The 20,122-nt window shown below is 48.7% G+C and overlaps 1 protein-coding gene across 2 annotated transcripts in view; it reads right to left on the reverse strand.

The window, feature by feature from the left end:
- Nucleotides 1-19,505, reverse strand: part of COL5A1 (collagen type V alpha 1 chain) — a 159,959-nt gene extending 140,454 nt beyond the window's left edge. The window contains exon 1 of one of the 2 annotated variants that reach the window (XM_064468953.1): nucleotides 19,165-19,505. In XM_064468953.1, coding sequence (XP_064325023.1) covers nucleotides 19,165-19,264 — 100 coding nt within the window. In that variant the 5' untranslated portion in view covers nucleotides 19,265-19,505. The remainder of the gene's footprint in view (nucleotides 1-19,164) is intronic. The other variant, XM_064468952.1, reaches the window with a different exon arrangement.
- Between the last annotated feature and the right edge of the window lie 617 nt (nucleotides 19,506-20,122).

Here is a 20,122-nt window from a genome sequence, read left to right on the forward strand (position 1 = left end):
CCCCCTCCCAGGTTGCCAGTGAACTTGTTCTTCAGATCGTAGTTCATGTAGCGCATAAACCCAAGCGCACGGATTTTGGGGAAATAACAGTATCAACAATAAAGAAGGAAGACACAAAGGGACTCTGGGACTAAAGAGCGATGATTTAGCCATATGTGAGCTATTTCAGAGCTGTACCGGGGTCAGACACAACAGCAAATATGAAGCAAAGTCCTGGTGCTGCTGAAGAAAATTGAGTCTCACTGCCAGCAGTAGTGAAATGCAATTTTAATCCCAAATACAGACTCTTCCTCAGATTTCAGGTCAAAAAGCAGAAAATAGATTAAGGAAATGTTGCAAGATTAATTTCACCACAGGACCACTCTCCTGATGTCCCCCTACCTAAAACGGTGCCACATTTAGAAAGGAATTCAGAATTTTATCAAGGAACATACTTCTCCAATTGTTCTGAGTTTCCAGGACACAAATCACAGCCAACTACACAGACAGACCCCATTTAAAGCCAGTGAAATGCAGAAGAGCAACACCTTGACATGCAGGCCAGTAAAAGCTGGACTTCTTTTGTTTCGATTTTTACCAACAGTGAAGAACCAGTTTTTCATCAGACAACTGAATTCTCTAAAGGGAAACAACTAAATCACGGCTTTGTAAATAAAACTGCTTAGCAGAGCTGAGGTTTTCTGCAGAAGCCTTGCACAGCCATATGCTCCCCACATAACTCTTCCAGACCCTATTCCCACTAAGGAGTAGTATATTACTTTGCTTTCAAACAATCCCAATATGTTCAGTGGCAATTTACTTAAGATAAGGTGATGAGGCTGACAGAATCTGTCCTTAAGAGATGGGTAATCAAAAACTAAATTTGTATAAGAACACAGCACACCACGCATTCATTTACACGAGGCTGAGAAATGCAATCATGGCATATAAAGGCACCCAAGATCTAACACAGCAACCTCAGGCGCCTCCAGCAGCAAAGTCAGAGCCCCAGGCTCCGAGGGTGAGACATCCAGCTCCTGCGTTAAGCTACGCAGCCCCTGAAAGCCATTTGCCTTCAAAGGATCAATCCGGCATAGCTAGACTCAATGCAGATTGGTATTGACGTGCACTCTACCTGTGTCTCTACTACAGTACGAGCAGAGCCCACATCGTTCTCACACTCCCAGAGAGTGCAAAAATGCAGCAGGTAAAAAAAATAGATGAGTAAAAATCAGCACAGAAATCAATACCCTGACATATTAACCACTTTTTTAACATGTTGTCCGTTACATGAGACATTTACCTTGACATTATCCCCTTTGTTTAAAGGCTCACAACATTTGTTGTTAAATTTGTTTTCTTCCTTTATCGTAAGCAGGATAATACAAGCGGCCTTGATCAAGGTCACAGGAGTCTGCGAGAGACGAAGAGACGGTTCATCTGCAGCTCTGAACATTAGACCATCCTGACTTGACCAACCAATAAACTTCCCCTTAATCACCTGTGTTAGGCATTAAATGTTAAACATGTGCTTTATAAGCCTTAAACTGGAATTTTTTTCTGCTGCTGCTATTCAGTCCCAAACGCATCATAACCTCCCCCCAAGCACATGCACGAGAGCTGCCTCAACTCCCAAGCCATTCAACAGACCCTCCGTAATGACGTGTCAGTCACCCTACTGGGATGACAACTAACATGCCCTATTGCCCTTTGACAGTTTTCAACAAGACCCCAGGCTGTTTCAAGCAGAGGAGCTCACGGGGCAGGAATCTGCTCGCACACACCATCTACAAGAAAGCAGCTGTTGGCCACCTCCCCCGGGCAGCCCCAACCGCCCAGCAGCTCCCATGCATGCAGCCCTGGGTGGGGAATTTTTATTTGTTTGCTTCTTTCCACTTCATCGATCAAGGTTTGGCAATAAACACACCTGCTTTTCAGAGCAAAGCAGGCTGGAAACTATTTCGCACTGCTGCAATGCTCGCCCTTGCTCCCCAGCTCCATCCTCTGTCCCCTGCGTGAGCTCCTTCCACTCCAGAGCTGTGAGCAGAACCAGCACTTCTGGCCCCACAGTTAAACTGCACTCGCCCCCCTTGCTCCTCCTCACGTTTCTGCAAAGGAGAGGGAGAATAGATCCCTTTTCAGGCCCTTGATCTGCACAGCAGCAGAAAGTGTCTGCAGCAAACTCACTTTCCATTTCTTTCTCCTGGAGAAGTTGTACAGCATCTTAAACGGGTTTTTTTCACTTTAGAAAGCACCTTGGTTAAACAGCATACAACACTGATCTCCTCTGCCAAGCACACCTTTGCACCCAGAAACAAATAAAAGCACCATCCAGGCAGAGGCACCAGAATGAGAGAGTCCCTCACTAAGCAGAGGGAGGTACAAGGATGCTCTGGAAGGACAGCTGACTCTCAGATGCGTTTGGAAATACTGCCAGTTGGCATCGCGTCAGCCATCCTGGGTACCAGCGGCACAGCTGGCTGGAGAGTTGAAGGCAGAGGGAGGAAGAGGCAGTAACGTTGGCAGGGGATGAAGCTGGATGTTCCAAACAAGCTGGCTGACAGGACAAGCAGCAGCACGGCTGGGGACAATAAAGGCCATCAGGTGGCTGAGGGGTGCTGTCCCAGCCTGGGCACTGAAAACCGAGCTGGAGATGTTTTCCCAGGTAAGCCTGTGCAAGAGCCAGGGCTTTGATCAGCAGCAGCAGAGGGACTTTGATTAGTGAAATACTGATGAGGTGAGGAAACAGCTTAGCTGTACATAATCAGGATAGCACAGGGCAGATTCTCGTATGGTGTAAGGCAGCATCACTCTGCTGAAATGCTAACAGAAGCAGGCGATTCACTGCAGGGAAACTACACGTAGCGTGGTTCTGTGGTTCTACACACAGAGGAGCACAGACTCTGCATAAGACAGCGCATGAGAAGTTATCAGGTCCTCGCTTCGGACACGATCCTTGAAAAACAGTCAGCCACGATGAATGAAGATGCCACTGAGTAAGAATATTTCAAATTCAGCAATGACAGTGGTATTAAAATACCCACGGAGACAAGTATTTGAGGGAGTCACACAAATAGCTTGCCAGCTTTAGGCAAAAGCAGGCAGAAGGATAATCTGTAGTACAAGTGTGCAGTCCCATCCCAGGGGAGCCTTGCAACACACAAGGAGAAAATATTTGTGAAAGTTTGGAGTCTTGCAATTAAAGTTCCTTCCAGCTTAATCCAAAGAGAGAAGACTTGTGTGAGCCAGCACAGCTGGGTATGCACAGGTAGAAAGGGAGCTGAAAAATTTTTCAGAAACTTACTCAGCGCAGTAAAAAGAAAGGTCAAAGGAAAAAAACACAAGCAGGATCAAGTCTAATTAAAGGAGCAAAAATAAATGACAGCTACAAAAAGGCAGGGGCTATTTTCATACAGAGCAAAGGGTCGCTGGCACGTATTTGCAGAGCCCCAACACCCAGAAGACAGGGAGAAAAGAGGTCCTTTGTGAGAGGGATGGGGAAGCATGGGAACGCAGGAGCCCTGGGGTAGCTCAGAGGCATTACTGTACTTCGCACAAAAGAGAGAAACAATAGAGGGCAAAAGGAGACGGGGCTGTTTATTTTTCTGGGTATGGTAGGCAAGGTAGGGCTCTCAGTGTTGGGAGAGACACTGGAAGACGTGGCCACTAAGGAAGAGAGTAGCAGGCCCAGATAACAGCCTGAAAGGCACAGGGACCACGAGGTTAAACATGGGGGCATCCTGAATTAGGCATAGTTAGAAATACTCGGATAACAGTTATTTCCCTAAGGTAAACGGCAAACTGATGATCTCCTTAACAGGATTGCTGCAAGGTATCTTCTGAACAGAACAAACGTGTTTGAGAAATGCAAAGGATAACTTGAAGGAATTATCTAGAAAAGCCCTTACAAGAACATGATCTCTTTTCAGACGAGGCAAAATGCAGTGTGGAAACCAAACACTTGAAAATGCATGCAGTTATTGTTTCTCAGGCTCTGGATGAAGCCTCTCCGCTCTGCCTCTGACCCAGGGGCTGCATGAAATACCAGGCAACTCTCTGGAGCTCTGCACAGTTCCCAGAACCAGGACAGCCACGATGCAAAGAGGCAGCAGTGGAAAAAAAAACCCACAACAGCAACCAAGAACTACATTTTCTGTAACTGCTTCAACTTCACAGATTTCAATGGGACTGTCTTGAGACTCACCCATCCCAGTTTCCAAAAATGCCGAGTGCTCGGAGCTTTCATTCAGAGAGCTGCTAAGCTGAAATTCAGTCCTTCATAGCCCTGCCTTGGGCACCCAAATCCAGCATCCATCCCTGGATCCTCGCCAACATCCGACCCAAGCAACTTCTCTACAACCCTGCCCAACTCGAGTACTTCAATTCTTATCCCCACAGAGCCTGAGAACTTATTCAAGACAGCATAAAAAAAAACCAGCAGCATCCTCCTGCAGATAAATGGGAGGGCAAAAGATTAAGGGAAGATCTGGAGCTTACTGGAGTACAACGAGAGATGCTAGAGTAAGCACCAGGGTACCAGCGCTGCAATCACAAGCAGGGCAACAGCACGGCACTCCCCAGACAAGGTGCTGCATTTGCACCACACACAGCAGAGAAGAAACCCAAAACAAAGTTAATCTTTAATTCACCAGGCCATTCTTCCCCAGGAGACATCCCTCCCTACCAAGACCAAATCCAGCTTTCCCCATGAAACCAAATAGAGACTGGTCATCCTGCTGCAAATCCTGATCTTTGCATTGCTTGGAGTCATAGTTTAATGGTTACATTTCAGCTCCTGATGGCTGTTTCTGCTATGGAGCATGCAGCTTCATCCTGCCCTGGTGAAACAGAGACAAGGATCACTCCGTCACTTCAAGTCTGGTAGCAATTAATTTCATTGAGTTTGACATTTGAAATAAATGAAGTAGGGAACATGCTTCCGCCATCTGGAAAAGTGCATGCTGACACTTCCAATCATTTGTGCATCCACTCGTGAACGTGTATAAGTAATGTTTGGTATTTTTACATATAGAGAGAGAAGGTAAATGACACATCAAGGTATCAACCCATGCGGACGAGTACAGCAGCCCGGCACCGCTCATCATACAGATGAGCAAAAGGCACATTGAGTAGTGGAAGCAGCCAAATGAGGTAAGAAAATATTTGGGAAACCGGAGACAAGGCAAGTGCCAAGAGTTATCAGTGTGTTTTGAGAAGACTGATTTATACATGGAGCACACGTGATATTCGCTCCATCACTAAAACAAGCAATACAGCAAGTCCTTTGTACTGGGGTATAGACAATAGCTTAAAAGTAATCTGTGTACGTTTTATATGCCCTCATTTATTACTCAAAGGGAAAACAGACTTTTCATAGCTACAGGAAAACAAATTTTGTCCTTAAAAAAAGTGCAGAGAGGTCACTTACAGCATGTTTCTCTTCCCTTCATTAACATGCTGTGATATCTTTTCCAGAGCAAGGAGAAGGGAGGAGACATTCCCTTTGACGTTAAGACAGACATCCTAGAAAATATAACATCAGCTGCATACAAGACTCAAACCCATGAGAGTTTGGAAACCACTCTGCTCTCTCTAGGGCCATCCTGGCTCCTCCTGCCCATTGCTGTCAAAAGCCATCAGGATATGCATGAAGAGAAGTTCCAGTTGCAAGTCTGTCGCTACAATAGAGTAATTTCATATTAAAAAGAGGACACTAGAGGTCAAATTCACCACCACATCAATTCAAGGCAGCCATAAACCCAGTGTAAGTGTTACTGAGGTTGGTGGCATGAAACAGGAGTTTAACACTAACCAGGACTGACCAGCCTATGTGAAAAGGTTCCGCCAAGGCTGGAGTCGCAGTGAGCGCATCGAGTCCTCCTCACCTCAGCCCTGCAATCTTGCCTATGGGCTCAACTCTGTTGTTCCTGCAAACACCTAAAATAATCCTGCTGCAGCCCTTGGCACAAAGGGTTTCTGCTTTTCACACCCAAACCTTGGCAGAGCCTTGGTTCCTCCAGTGCCTCCTCTCCAAGAGGGACTGACAGCTTGCCTTCCAGAGCAGCTCCTGCCCCACATCATCCCTTCCCCCACTCGCTCTGGGAAGCTTCACGCGTGACAAGATGCTTTCGAGTGCAGTAACGCCGAGCTGGTCTCAGGTCTGCAGGATGCTCTTGGACCTGCGATCCTCACCCACGCCAAGTACGCCGCTTCCTTCCAAACTGCTGATCCATCGCTTGGCGGATTTCCAGGGGCACAGATGAGGACTGTGGCTTGTCTAGAGCAGGTTATTTCACCTCCCAAGTTCTCCGATGATTATTTCTCACTAGACTTTACTTCCTAGAAGAATTTTCCACATGCCTTGTTTAATCCTGTGTCGACTGACATTACACAGGCACGACATACCTGCCTGCATTAACACTCCCTCTGCTATCACTCGGTGCTCACTAAAATGGAAAGTGTTAAAGCAGATCTGTTCCCCCAAATACATTTCTTGGGGCATATCTGTATCTTTTGGTCCTCAGCATAAGAGAACCCATTTCCATTTCATAGAAGCTCCCCCTCATCTCCCCATCTATTTTCAGCTTTTCCATGGACTAAAATCTCCTATAAGATACTCTGGGGCCAGGCGTTTTGCCACCATCAGAAAAATAATCAACTTCACCCCACAAGTCACAACAGGGGCACGTATATGGGGCCCCAAATCCCACCCAGGTTCCTTAGAGGCCACACAAGCAAGTAGCCAAGATGTGGCAGATTTCACTCCCCCAAAAGCAGATGTTTCAGCTTCATCCATAAAAAGCTTAGTCCCAGGCCACAAGTTGGCCAGCTCTGCTCCGGCAGCAGAGACTCGGCTATTTCCAGGCTTGCAGAAATCATGCTCATTTTAGCAGCACGGCTGTTCATTATTTAGGATGAGTGTCCCCAGGGCAAGGAGGGCCCCGGCTTGTCTGGCCAAGGCTTTGGAGAAGGGAGCTGCAGGGAGGGAAACACGCTGGGTTACTCAGTTACTCTAAATGTGCAGAACATCTTTAACTGATGTTCTGACTCAAAGTTTTAGAGCATCTCTTAAGTTTATTGGTGTAAAGTCTTAAATACCTTCAACCCAAAGTTCTTTACAGCCATTTCCACGTCCAAAACAAGCTCCAGTTTTGGTTCTGGTTCATATTTCATAGGAAAAAATCTTAATCAGCTTGGTGTTATCCAAGCCTATTCCCTATTGCCACAAGAAATCACATTGCATTTTCCTAGGCTGAACCCCAAGCAGCACTGTGAATGCTCCATAAACTGCCAAAAAATATGCAGGCTCATGGGCAATGAAAGCAGCAAGTCGAAAGAAGTGGTAGAGGAGAGACGAAGGGTGGTTTTGTGATTTAGGCCTGATGATGCTATGCTATTTCACTGCCTAAATTCCCACGGTCAACAGGACTTGGGTTCCAGCCCTGCATCCACCTGCAGCTCCATGTGCACGGACTCCTGCAACAGTGCAGGGCTGCAAGAGTCGGACTCCCAGCCAAGAAGCAAAAAAATCCTGCCTCTGCCCAGCCCCGGGGCCCTGGGCCAAGACAAAACTCAGTGTGTAAGCGCCGAAGGGTCAGACCAAAAATCCTGGCCCGTGCACAGGGATGACTTTCCCCTCAGCGCACAGGAATCCCCTAAGCAGGGACCACAGCCGCGTTCGGAGGCTGGGTACGAGGCGCCACATCCAGCGTCCCTGGGCACTGCCGTCTGCCAAAGGCTGCAGAGCTGCTTGGCTGCGCTTTCCCATTTAAGGAGTAAAGGGCTGATCCTGCCCAGCGCTCAGCTCCGCTCACAGGGAGCATCTCGCAGTCAGACCCTGCTGGGGGAACGCGGCTGTGGTTGGAAAAGAAAAAGATGGTGAGACGCTGCAGAGGGCCTAACCCTCTGCGCTGGCTCTGGCAGGAGGGTTAAGCATGCCTGCTGCCTTTTCTATACGTAGTCTTGTAAGACAATAGCCTCCAGCACATAAAGGCTTCGCTGCTTCCTGATATAGCTCTTTAATTACAGAGCACTGGGAAAATTGATGTTTCCAGAGCAGATATGACCTTTATTGTTTTTCTGGTTTGCATCCTGCAGGGAATCAAGACTGAAGCTTAACAAAAAACCCAGAGCCAGTTATATGCACTGGGGCCTGCGTGCTCCTCCTCCCAGTCCCAGCTCCTGAGGTCAGCAGGGAAAGCGTCCAACAGTTGCAGAAAGACAGATTGTTTTAATTTAAACATTTGAGAGAAGCAGAGCGAGGGACTTTCTCCCAAAGTGTACAAGACGTGATAATATGCCTCTCCCGATCCTCGCAAACCCTTGCGAGAGAACATTCCTAGCAGTTTTCCTATGTGAGCTCTTGCCAGCGTGTGCCAAAGGCAGTGACCGGGATGAAAGCCACTTCCTCCTCCTACCCTCGCATCCCTTCTGTAGCACAGAAATGAGGGGATTCTCAGTGATCTGCCCTCCCTGTTACAAAAAGCAGAATACCCAACGGGATCAAGAGAAAAACAACATCGGCGTCATCAAGAAAAGCATCTGCAGCCGCAGGGCTCCAGGCAAGCAGTCCTTATCCTTCAAGGAATCGACAGCTTTCCAAGACGAGACACTAAGCAGCCCATGGTCAGGGAACAGATGCTATACTGAGGGGATGGACAGACTCCTATCTTCTAAGGGAAGCCCTCTGAGGGGCACGTCCAGCGTGTCTCCTGCCCTGCAGCAGGCTCCTCCTGCGCGGCGGCTCCCCGGGAGTCACACGCCAGCAAGCGCAGAGCAGCTCTGCCGGTCCCACGCACCTCATGCTGCCAGAAGCAGGGTCCGACCTCAGCAGCCAAACACGCCTACCACCCACCTCACCCGCCTGCAGAGATCTAACTCCCATGCAACACCAGCACAGGGGTTACGGACCCAATGCCTCACCGCACAAACGAGGCACAGCCCTCCCGTGCAGTGAGCTGCAAGCCATCAACTCCTGCCTTGCTACGGCCCTCAGTCAGCACCACACTACTGCATCATTAGCAAATGAGTCCCAGTTCCCAGTCATTCGATATCAGATGCAACTTGTGTTGAGTTTTCGGCCACCTTGGATCAAAGCTGGACTGGAATATTCATTTGAAAGTTGTTTATGGAAGCGATTTTGCATTAGGTGAGTGAGAAAAATAGTTGGCTTAATTTTCTACAAAAGGTGTATTTTGATGCAGGAAGATAAATCCAGATTCTAAAGCTTTTGTTATTTTTTTTTGAGGAATATCTGTTTTATACCAGAGGAGTGACTTCAGAACAGAAAAATCCAGTGGCTAGAAATCAAAAATGTAAATATTCCTACGTACTGTCTCTCAGGATTCATATTCTGCCAAAATACCAAAGCAGTGCTAGACAACGTGCAGGGGGGTCTGCCTCAGCACACCGCCGCCTCAAATGCACTGTGGATGTTTCCTTTCCAGGACAGTGGAAAGCAATTAGCCAAAATGCTGATAACCCCAAAGGAGGGTCTTTCAGCCATGCGAAAAAGGAAACCCACCGGTACAGGAGCTCATGACTCTGCTCCATTAAAGAGAGTATTAACAACTTCTGAACTGGCTTCTGTTTGCTGGCCTCCTGGCCACCACTGCCGTTTTATTGAAATTGCCCCAGCAGTATCAATTAAAGGAAAATTCTGGCCAACTCCCCATCCTATCCCACCCACTTGGCATTAACCCACCCGCAGCTCAGCGCTCCCCCTTCCACACGTGCAACCCACGAGCCACATTTCTAGTTTCAGCGCTCTGCCAATGCGGTTAGCCGGCTGCCTGGGGCTTGTCGAAGGAAGCTTTTGGGCAGGAAATTAAGAAAAGCTTAATTTACAACTGGGCATTTACTGGGGCCAGGGCAGGGGATGGGCCCGTGCTTACCTCCAGGCACCCCGCAGACTCGCACGTCCCGCCACCCTGCTCCAGCGTTACCGCTGGATGGTGCGGGAATCGAGCTGGGACCCTGCTGGGGCTCACTGCTCAAGGGGCACGCATTTTCTCACCAGCATGTCAAGAGTTAATACCGTCCCATGACAGCACCTTCACAACACTATTACTTTTGCTTTAAGTGTTGGAGGAAAGCAGCCTGACTATTTGGACTCCCCACATTGACTTGGAGGAGGCCTTTTCTGGGTACTGCCAGGTATATGAAGCAGCTGAGAACAAGAGCTCCTACAAGCTCCAGCTGCTCATTTTGCAAAGCGACAGCAGCAGCGAGCAACACTTCCAGAGGCTCGCCCTGATTTTCTGTACGCAGCCTACGTAGGCAGCTGCCTTTGGAGCCCCTGGCAACTACAACCGCCAAACCCCAGCTCCAGCCCCTTCCTAACTTTTAGGTGCTTGAACACTTCAGCAGATCTCAGCTGAGATTCACTCTTGTAACTCCCCAAAAGTTCGGTGAAACAGAGCTGTTTGGCACCAGCTGAAACACCTCGTTTGGAAGTTCCTTTTTTTCCATTTCTTCTGAGCAGAATGACACTTGTATTCACAGTGACTCATCTCCTTGACCTTTCCATTCACTTTTAATGGTGCAAGCTGGAAATAAGGGCATACAAACAATGCATTCATTATTCAGCTGGTAAACTGCAGCCCTCAGACCAAGTCTCTACCCTGCAGCAGACAGCAGCACAGAGTAGATCTCATTCCAGCACATCTAGGATGACCCCCCCCTCAAACACCACACAAACTCACTGCTTAATTCATATTTGAGGGGTGCAGCTGAATGAGCTGCACCAAAAAAAATAATCACTGCATAAAATGCTGCAGGAGTACAAGAGATCCTGGGAAACTGGCAGTGTCATCTCCAGGAATTCAGCTGCAATGAATCCTTACTTAAGTATTGTCTTGGAAACAAAAAAGGGGGTGGAGGGAAGAACAGCAGAGGAAAAGAGGCCAGCGAGGCTCTCGGTGAGGATACATGAGCTCAGCCAAAGCACAGCTCTTTCCTGTATATCCACACTCAAAAAATAGAAACTCCAGCTGACATGCAAATGAAACTCTAAATCTGGCCACTAAAACTGCCTGACAGTCCCTTCAAGCAGGGACTCCAGCAGACCCCTTAGTGACCTCTCTTCTCTCTAGGAGTTTCCCCCCATCAACTTCTTACAGCATTTCCAGCAGAGCCGCAAACTCCCCCGTCCTTTGCAAGTTATAGCAGCAAAGTGCAGAAAGGCAAGGAAAGAAAAGGGCTTTAAAGAGTTTGCCTAAAAGCTGAGCCAGGAAAAAACTTATTACTTTATTTACTCTGAAAGAATTAGCATCTCCCTGGCTGCAGATGCACAGCTTGATCCAGGCAGGGATGGCATACAGGGTCATCCTAAGCTGACAGTAAGATTTAGCTGCATAGAAGCAAAGCAGATCATTCAGGTCTTCAGCAAACTGCAGCTTCCTAAGAACAAAAGGCCCCCCAGACATGTGGCCCCCATCCCTCACTAGGAAATCAGGGTGCCTAGCTCCTTTGGGTGGCATCCAGACACTGTTCAGACCAAAGGAAAGTTGTCCTTGAGCACAGCAGGACTAAGGTTTGGCCTTCCAATGTTTCTCCAGTGAATCTAGAGCAGCAGAGCTGAACACCACAAGGAACGTAGCATCATGCACGGGGGGTTTCCTCAAGCAAGCAAACTTTACCCATAGGGATGAACGCACTTGCCACAGCTTGTGGCAAAGCATGCAGCAAAATACACTGGAATTACTTTTTTACATCAGCAACACAGCTGAATGTCACCACCGCAGAGCCAGCTAAAAGACCGACTCGCACCAGCTTACCCGACCTCCTGCTCCTGCCCACAGCACAGACTCAACGTGCAAAACCCCATGGGGACATCCAGCTTCAGGATCCAGCACCTCGCTTCCATTTGCATCCCTCTGCTTTCCAAAGGGTTTTTTTTATCTCCCAATAAACTGCAGCATGTGTATGGCTGCCTAAGACATCCTCTGCCTGCTTCGGATTTCATTTATAGGTTTAATGCTTCAGAGCATTCTGAGAGTTGTCAGTATAACAGCGAGGTAGTCTGTATTGTACCACCATTAAATCTGCAAGAGATCTGTCCAAATCTAAAGGCAAAACCCAAATAACCTTCTGGATTTGCAGTGCCAGGCACTAATGTTGCTAGACAGGAAAACACCATCCCAGAGAGGAAAAGTATTTTTCAAGTAGAAAACTCCTAGACCACAACCACTAACATAACCTGAGGCACAGAGATGAAGAGAGACTCTGAGAACATATGTCTTGTTGGTGTCTAAGCATTAAATTTGTGTTAAAGCAACACCCGGATGCCAGGTGCCACCCAGGGAGACAGGATAAGGCCCGAGGGCATGGGAAACACAAGGACTTGCCTAAGGGCTGGGAGAAAGCCTGCAGCAGAGGTTAGGAACGAGCACTGATGTAGCTCATTCCACTCATTCAGTCCTATTTCATTCAATCCCCAAACGATCCTTCTCTCCAGGATATTATACAATCTGGAAGGAAAAGTCCAGCCTTGTAAATACATTAATACCATTTTCCTAGTTTAAAAGAAAAAAATGACATCTCTCAACATTGTGAAAGCTTCCAGATGATGCTAAGAATCCTGTTGGCTTCTGGAGAGAAAAAGAGCCCAGACTCAGAGCAACCAGCCTCAAAAATGCCTTTTGTGTAGCTCCTTCATTTATTTATTTTAGTTCTAAAGATTTTCCAGACACGTCCACAGAGAAACCACAGCATCATTTGGACAGTTCACCCAGAGCTAGGCTTCATTTCAAGAGCCTTGAAACTTGCCAAGAGTAACCCGGTGGCTAATTATACCATGTTGCCAACCTAAGTTTTTTCCATATAACATTAGATTTTAACAAACTTTTTCCATTCTTTCATGTCTCAACTTTTTTCTGGTTTTGCTCGTTCTTCCCATACTGGGTTTTTCTTTGTTTCACACAAAGGTTTTATTTTATTTTTTGAGAAAAACTCCCAGCTTGCAAGCACAGTACCTATCCCATCAGCTCCAATCTAGCTAGCAAGAATAAAATCTTTGATGTACAGGAAGGCCAGGCTGCAACTGGAGAAGACAATCCCAGGAACCTCTCTCAAGCAAGCCAGGAGGGCAAAGGAGAGGGAATGCTCTGCCTAGATTAGCAACGGCTGAAGGTATTAGCAGGTAACAGGCAATACCAGGAGGCAGAAAAGAATCTAAGGGCCTGAAGATTGCGTTCTGCTTGCCTTGGGCAAAGATTTGCACCCACAGCCGAACAAGGAGGCTGCTAGCTCAGGACACCGCTGTGCTTTGCTGATGCTCCGCCAAAGGGGGACAAGCCAAACCCCAGCAGCAAAACTGTTTGCTGCTACAGATGCGAGGTGCTCTGCCTTCTCCAGAGAGCACAAGACAGCATTCGCCTGGAAGGGTCTCCTTCCAAAAAACAAAAAATATCTCCCAAAGTCTCCCCAAAAAGCCCCCGTGCCATTAGCAGGGAACAAAAACCTACCAGCACATTCCGACTGCTCCTCCCGATAGCTCCATGCAATAGCTGCGCTCCAAAGGGGTCATAACCAGAGAGAAACCCAGACAAAAATAACCAGAGCCAGGAAGAGGCACTGAGCAGTCCTGACACAGAAGAACATAACTGTGCACAGAGGAGCCTCCACATCTCAGCAAAACCAGAGCTCGGAAGGAAGCCTTTGGTTAGTATCAGTCCCCCCTTGGGGCTCCCCACATCAGTGGATCCATGGGGAGCCCCTTTCATGGGGACAGCATCTCCCCACACAACGCCAGTACCACGCCCCACTGCTTATATCAGATCTGCCATATATCCAAGAGAGACGGTTGCACTCCATACAAAAAAGAAGCTAGAAGTCAAGAACCCACACAGATAGTGCAGGGAAACCAGTGGAGATTATCAAACTGAGCTCCAGCAGAAGCGTAGCTCATCGGTGCACATGCCTCTGTGGTGACACCGACTTTTACTGTGGGACAAATCCTGCAGCTCTTAAATTTGACCCAATTCCAGGAGATGACTGTCTAAGGCCTCAGCATTCCCAAAATATCCACAACAGTAGCAGTATCAGAGACCTGCAGCAGAGTCAGGGCTTTCCTAAATACGTAATGAGTAGGAGTCTACACTGGATAAAAGCGCAGAACGGAGCGCAGAAGTCTTCCTCCACATGAAAAGCAGTCTGGGAAGATGTGTGTTTCATGGTTCATTCCTGGTTTATTTCCCAGACAATTCTTCTCATTTTAAACAGCAGTTTCCACCTACCAAAAATCTAGGTATTGAAAAGTTATCTGGGTTCTGTTGAAAACATGATCATTATGTTTTAAACCTTTCTCTGCGAAATAATTCACTTTATAATACGATAGCTGCATCCTGAGGATGAGGCTCCTCCTAAACACACCAGGCAAGAGCATACGGGGGCGAGTGTGTACATACGTGATGAAGTGCCAAATTTATACTTGTAACGCAGCAGGGATTTCCCCATCTTAGGGGCTGCTACACTTTAAAGCCAACTCACACGACAGCAGAGCACGTGCACCAAACGGAACCGCTCTTCCCTGGGCACCTCCACCCCGAACCACAGCACACGCAGACCGGTCCGTACTCTCCGATGGCAGTGCCCATAGACAGGCTCCTAACTCAACCCTTTGGAAGTCCTTCAAGGCCAAGCAGCCCCTGCCTGCATAATTTTTGCTTCAGCAAGGTCCTAGACCCATCTCTGCACCTGCAGCATTTGCTGCCGTCCAACAACCCAGGGAGGGCTCCGCTCCCCACTCTTCCCAGGTCACATCATTCTCCAGACATAGCTGCAGGCAACCACGCCAACACAAATAGTAAAACCATGAATCACCATGGTGATACCTCATTTGAGTACTTTTTTTACATACACTATCTCCCCAGGGGCCAGCTGGCCTGTCCCTCCTTCCCTTCATTACCCCTTGTAGGTTTGCTGAGCCACAAAGCCCCTAATCCTCAGTCTGCTTGTGTGGAAGCATTCACAGCAGTATTGCTTCACACAATTTTTCCAAGTGTGAGGCTTTCACGGTTACACAGAGTGATTGGCATCCATCCTCCACCTGCTTTGGGAAGGACAGCACCGCCATGCAGCCCCCAGAGCACAGGGAGAGGGAAAGCACAGGGAGCAGTCAAAGAATTAGGGCATAAGACAAAAAGTAGAAAAAGTAATTGTTAGAAGAATTAATTGCCAATTTGCTTTACCTCTACAGAAGGAAAAAACGACCACTCAGACTGAAGAACAGTTTCCTGGAAAGTGCTCCCACAGACTGATTTCTGAAGTCCAGACAAAGCTCAGATTACCTAAAAACACATCTATAATTGGTATTATATCTCGGCATTAGTGGCATATGCCACAGCAGCGCCTTCTGCTTCTCAGCATCTGTTGCCACATATTGTCTCATCTTAAAGATTTTATCTGTAATTCAAAGCAGTTGTGAGAATGCATACTCTAAGCCTATGCCCTGCAGCCAGGCGGCAGGACAGACAGACAAACTTCGAGTCACCAAAGCAGAGACGGACAGACAGCACCAGGACCAGACCGCACCTTCGGTGTTAGCCGAAAAGCAACCAGGCAATGCTACAAAGGGTGACAGGACACCTGCGTGCCATTAAGGGTCTGGGCCTCTGGGACAGGCAACAATTTTAATGTTGGAGCTCTGAAAAATCGACTTCAGAATTAAAAAACCTCACATACAGCATAGCTGCCAGTACCACGCACACAGAGAAAGAGCGCTCAAATGAACTTCTCTTGGGAGCCACCGCTAAGGTATGCCCAGTTCAGCGAGTTAAATCCTCTGCAACACGGGTGGGACTGCAAGTTTATCATGAGACAGCAACCTACTAGTTAGATTTTGCTCTGCATTTCAAAAAGGAATGAACCTGAAAAGTCCACATCCAACCACAAAACGTAAGGGGCAGGAGCAGTACCCACGTAAGGCAAGGATGCACATCCCCTTAACAGTCCCTCCCTATTTGTTCTAGGACAGACTATGTCCACAGGAGTGACACCAAGAGTTTTGTTTATCGGATTACCCTTGCTGTTAAGAAGAGGTTTTATATATGAGGATCCAGCGTTAGAGATCTGAGCGAGCAATGCCAGCCGGCAAATCCACACCATCATCCCCCTTTGTACACCAAAAATTAGCAGCTCTTCAGCAGCTTCTGCCTTAGAGCTACCCCTAAAGACCGGAGATGAAACAGGATTTCTCCAATCCCCAAATTATTTCCCAGGCAACACTGCGACGCTTGGGACTGCAGAGCCCAAACTCCCGTTCGCTGCGGTGGGAGCCAGCGGAACTGGCTCTTTGACAGCCAGCCTGAAACCAGCGCCCACATCCCGCACGGCTCCGGCACTGCGGGGAGGCGAGCGCCGGAGCGGCCTTCGAAAACCACCTCGAAGGGAACGGTCAGCAAAGAGTCTTCATCTTGACCCCAGCTTACATGGAAGAATAATGTATTACCTCAGCTGAACGCCTCTACCGCATCCCCTGGACAGGGCATGTCCGACAGCTGGGTGCTTTTAACTTACAAAGTCCTGTTCCAATCTGGCAATACATTGACAGAATAATCCAGGTTTTACACTGGAAATCAGATCTGCCATCAATTCCAGACTTATAAAGTCATATTTCTTCTTGTAAAACAGTATCAACACTTTTGATTGGCAAAATATTAAACAAAACACTTCTAACTGGCTGGATAAAGATTATTATTTTTGTTTAGCTCATTCGAGATGACTGGGGAAGAGCCAAAGAGAAAAGCAACAGATGGTAACAGGATACTTCATAATTTCCAGCATTTTTGTTTCTTTTAAAGGGCATGCCACATATTCTTATTACACTTTTCTTTGCCGCTAAAGGAAACTGCTGCTTCCAAAAATTTTCACCCAGAAACCCAATTCAATTTTATAGGGATTAGTAAAAGCAGAGAGAGATTCCAACTTTGTCTGTGGGTTAGATTTTTGGGTGACATCATCTGTTAAAATATGGGAAAATCTGAGCTGGAGGGGCAGTGCTCGGAGGCAGTTCAGTTCGTGTTACCTTTGACACTAATATTTCTTTATTTTTCTAGAAACCTTCTCTGCATGGTGTCTTCCCCCTTTCTTTGGGGCCACCTGATGGCTCCGCTTCTGAAGATTACAGAGAAGATTCACCTCTCTCCGTACAGAGAAGCCAACTAAAATGAAACTGAAACAATCTGAGCTGAAATAAAACCAAAAAGAACTCGGAAAGATTAAAAAAGCTATAAAGATCATTAGTCAATGCCATCAGCAGCCCCAATCTGACTCCTCCCTCATCCAAATTATTTGATGTCCTATTAGGAGGCTCATTAGGAAAACGCAAAGCCTTTCACTGCGAGAGTCATTACTCCGGGCAGCACATGGGCTCTACAGAAGCCCCCCCAGCCCCCCCCGGCAGCACTAGCTCCAGCCAGCCCTCTGCGCCCTGCAGCCCGCGGCTGGACCCAAAAGCCTGAGAAAAGTTACCAGGGAGCTTTCAGAAGGAGGTAGGTTTTCTGCTGAGGCTGTCTGAAGGGTATCCACCCACAGGCAGAGTGCCTAGGGATGCTCTGAAACCACTACAGCATTAGCACAGACAAAAGAAAAAGGGAAAACTTTGTCATCTTTCCTTTGAAACACTTGGGACTGGTAATAATTCGGTTTTCAACTAACACAAAGTAACTGAGAGGCCTCACAAGCTGGCTGCACAAAAAGGGAACTCAAGAGGAGCTAGTATTGCTCCAGTATTCCTCTAGTCAGAAAACTCTAACAGTCTAATAGCAGACTGCTGTACCCGTCCGGTACTTTGGCAGTACAGCGCAAACTCTCGTGGTGGCTCCGACTACCGTTAACTTCCCCTGCAGTGATGTTCTACGGGCATTTTAGTCATCGACCAGCAACTTATTTTCCATCTTGCTCGGACTTTGCAAGCAAACCATTAATGAAAGCATTCCTCATACGCCCACCTTTTCTTCCTTAAGGTCATTTTAAGAACCTAGAAATTACAGTAATTTGCAATCACGCTGCCGTATGCAGAAACCCACTCGCATTTGTCCTGGTAACACACAAACAACCCTGAAAATCCACTGCCCGGGCTTCCCAGGAAAAAATACCCAGAGCACACAAAAATCAAGCCTGAAAGCTGAATCCCAGACAGCTCAGCTCTTCGGGGCACTTCTCGCTCAGTTTCTCAAGTTACCCTGCAGACCTCCACCTACTGCAACTTTTCAGATTCCAGAATCAGCTTTGCTGACAAACCGCTTAGTCTCTCCCTTGAAATACAATATAAAAAGACCTCAGAGCACCGATGCCTCCAAGTGTCCACTATGAACTCGGAAAACACACAGAAAACTTTTCCAGCAGACCCACAAGTCTCCGTCTGCCCTGCTCTGGCATTTCCCAGCCCACCCGGGGAAGGCAGGCATTTGGAAAGCAGAGCTCTCCAAACGCGCTCAAACTCAGTGAAAAAAGGGCTTAGCCCCATTCCTGCACGATTATAAAAAATGACATTCCAAGGTTTTTCTAGCTGCACGTCTAGTGCCGTTGCACATCTAGTACTTCACAGAGCTTCCTCTTGCCACACTCGACAGCCCCAGTTTTAGGGAAAAACCCCACGAATTGGGGCCGGCGGGGCAGAGCGAGCCTTGGGGTCCCCAGCAGAAGCTTTTGTGTCCCGAGCTCTGCCGCTTTGATGTGCGGAGGGGAAAGCAGATTACTTCTGGACAAAAAGTTTCCTCTCCTCAAGGAACTACGCAAGACGAGAGGTTTCCAGTTGACTAAATATATATTCATATATAAATACATGCAGTATATAAAGAACTGGAGCCTCCAGAAAGACATCCTGACTTTTGCTCCAGAAAAACGAGCCCAGCAACAGGCAGCCCCGCTCTAAGAAAGGCGAAGAAAGTATTGTTTTAACTTTTTTCCCCTTTTACGGGCCCCCTGACAAATGGCATTCAGAGTCGGGCAGCTAAAGGAGGTTCAGCGAGTTATTGGAATGGGTTTTTTTTCTGGTTGGGGTTTTCCCCCCCCGGAATGCATGAAGAAGGCAAAAACCCCGTTTTGCCCCGCACAAAGCCCTCCCCACCCGCACGCCCCCCCCCCCCCCCCCCCGCTGACACCCGCCTCCCTCCCGCGACCCTCGGGACCCACCACCCGCTGTCCCGGGGCTGGAGGGGGGGGCGTTCGGGGGTCCCTTACCTGCCCGACCGAGGGACAGGGCACCCAGCAGCACCAGAGCAGCGGGGACCGGCCAGCCCCGTATCCAACTACGCCTTTTCCACCGCGTGTGCGTATCCATGGTCCACAAAAAACGGGGCACCACCTCGGGACAACTCGGGGGGAAAGGGTGGGAAAAAATATATATATATGTACACAAGCGAAGAAAAACCACTTAGACCCCCCCCGCCAGCCCCCCCCGGAGAGCAGCCGCTTTATAAAGCCATGGGGCGGGCGGAGGGCTGTCGGGGGCTCCGCCGCGCTCACTCCCGGCCCCTGCCTGCTCCTGCAGCGAAAAAACTTTTCTTTCTTTCCCCCCACCCCCCTTTTTTTTTTTTCCCCCTCTCCTTTTAAACCCAAGGCCGGAGTTTGTCGATCTCGGAGCCGGGCAGCAAATCACGGCCGGGCAGTGCGGGGCCCCCCCCTACCCCGGCCCGGCCCCCCCGCCCGCCCCCCGCTCCCGGCCCGGCCCCGCGGCAAGTTTGAACGCGGCGGGGCTGCAGCGGCCGGGGCTGCCCCGAAACAGCCCCTTCCCCCGCCTCTCCCCCCACAGGAATTAACGCAAACCGGAGTTTTCTCTCCCTTCCCCTCCCAGCCCCCTTGCTCTTTCCGGCTCCCGAGGGAGCTAGGGCCCCGGGGGCTGGGGAAGCATGGAAAAATGCGAAGATTTAGCAAAGTGAGGCAAAACGTGCATGCAAAGGGTAAGAAGCGCCAGCAGGAGGGAGTGGAAAGGGAAGGTGGCACCCCCTGGCAGGCTGGCTGGGCGCTGGGGTGGTGAAACCCTCCCCTGGCAGGCGAGCAAGGAGGAGAGCGGGGGGGAAGCGCTGCCGGGCCCCCGGCTGCACACACAGCCTGTCCTGGGGGGCAGCCCTGGCACCGCTCTGCTCCTGGGGCTCCTCCTTTCGCTGAGCCACCGAGCACTGATCGCCTCTGCGCACCA

This window comes from Phalacrocorax carbo, chromosome 18, assembly GCF_963921805.1.
Source record: "Phalacrocorax carbo chromosome 18, bPhaCar2.1, whole genome shotgun sequence".
Taxonomy (NCBI): Eukaryota; Metazoa; Chordata; class Aves; order Suliformes; family Phalacrocoracidae; genus Phalacrocorax; species Phalacrocorax carbo.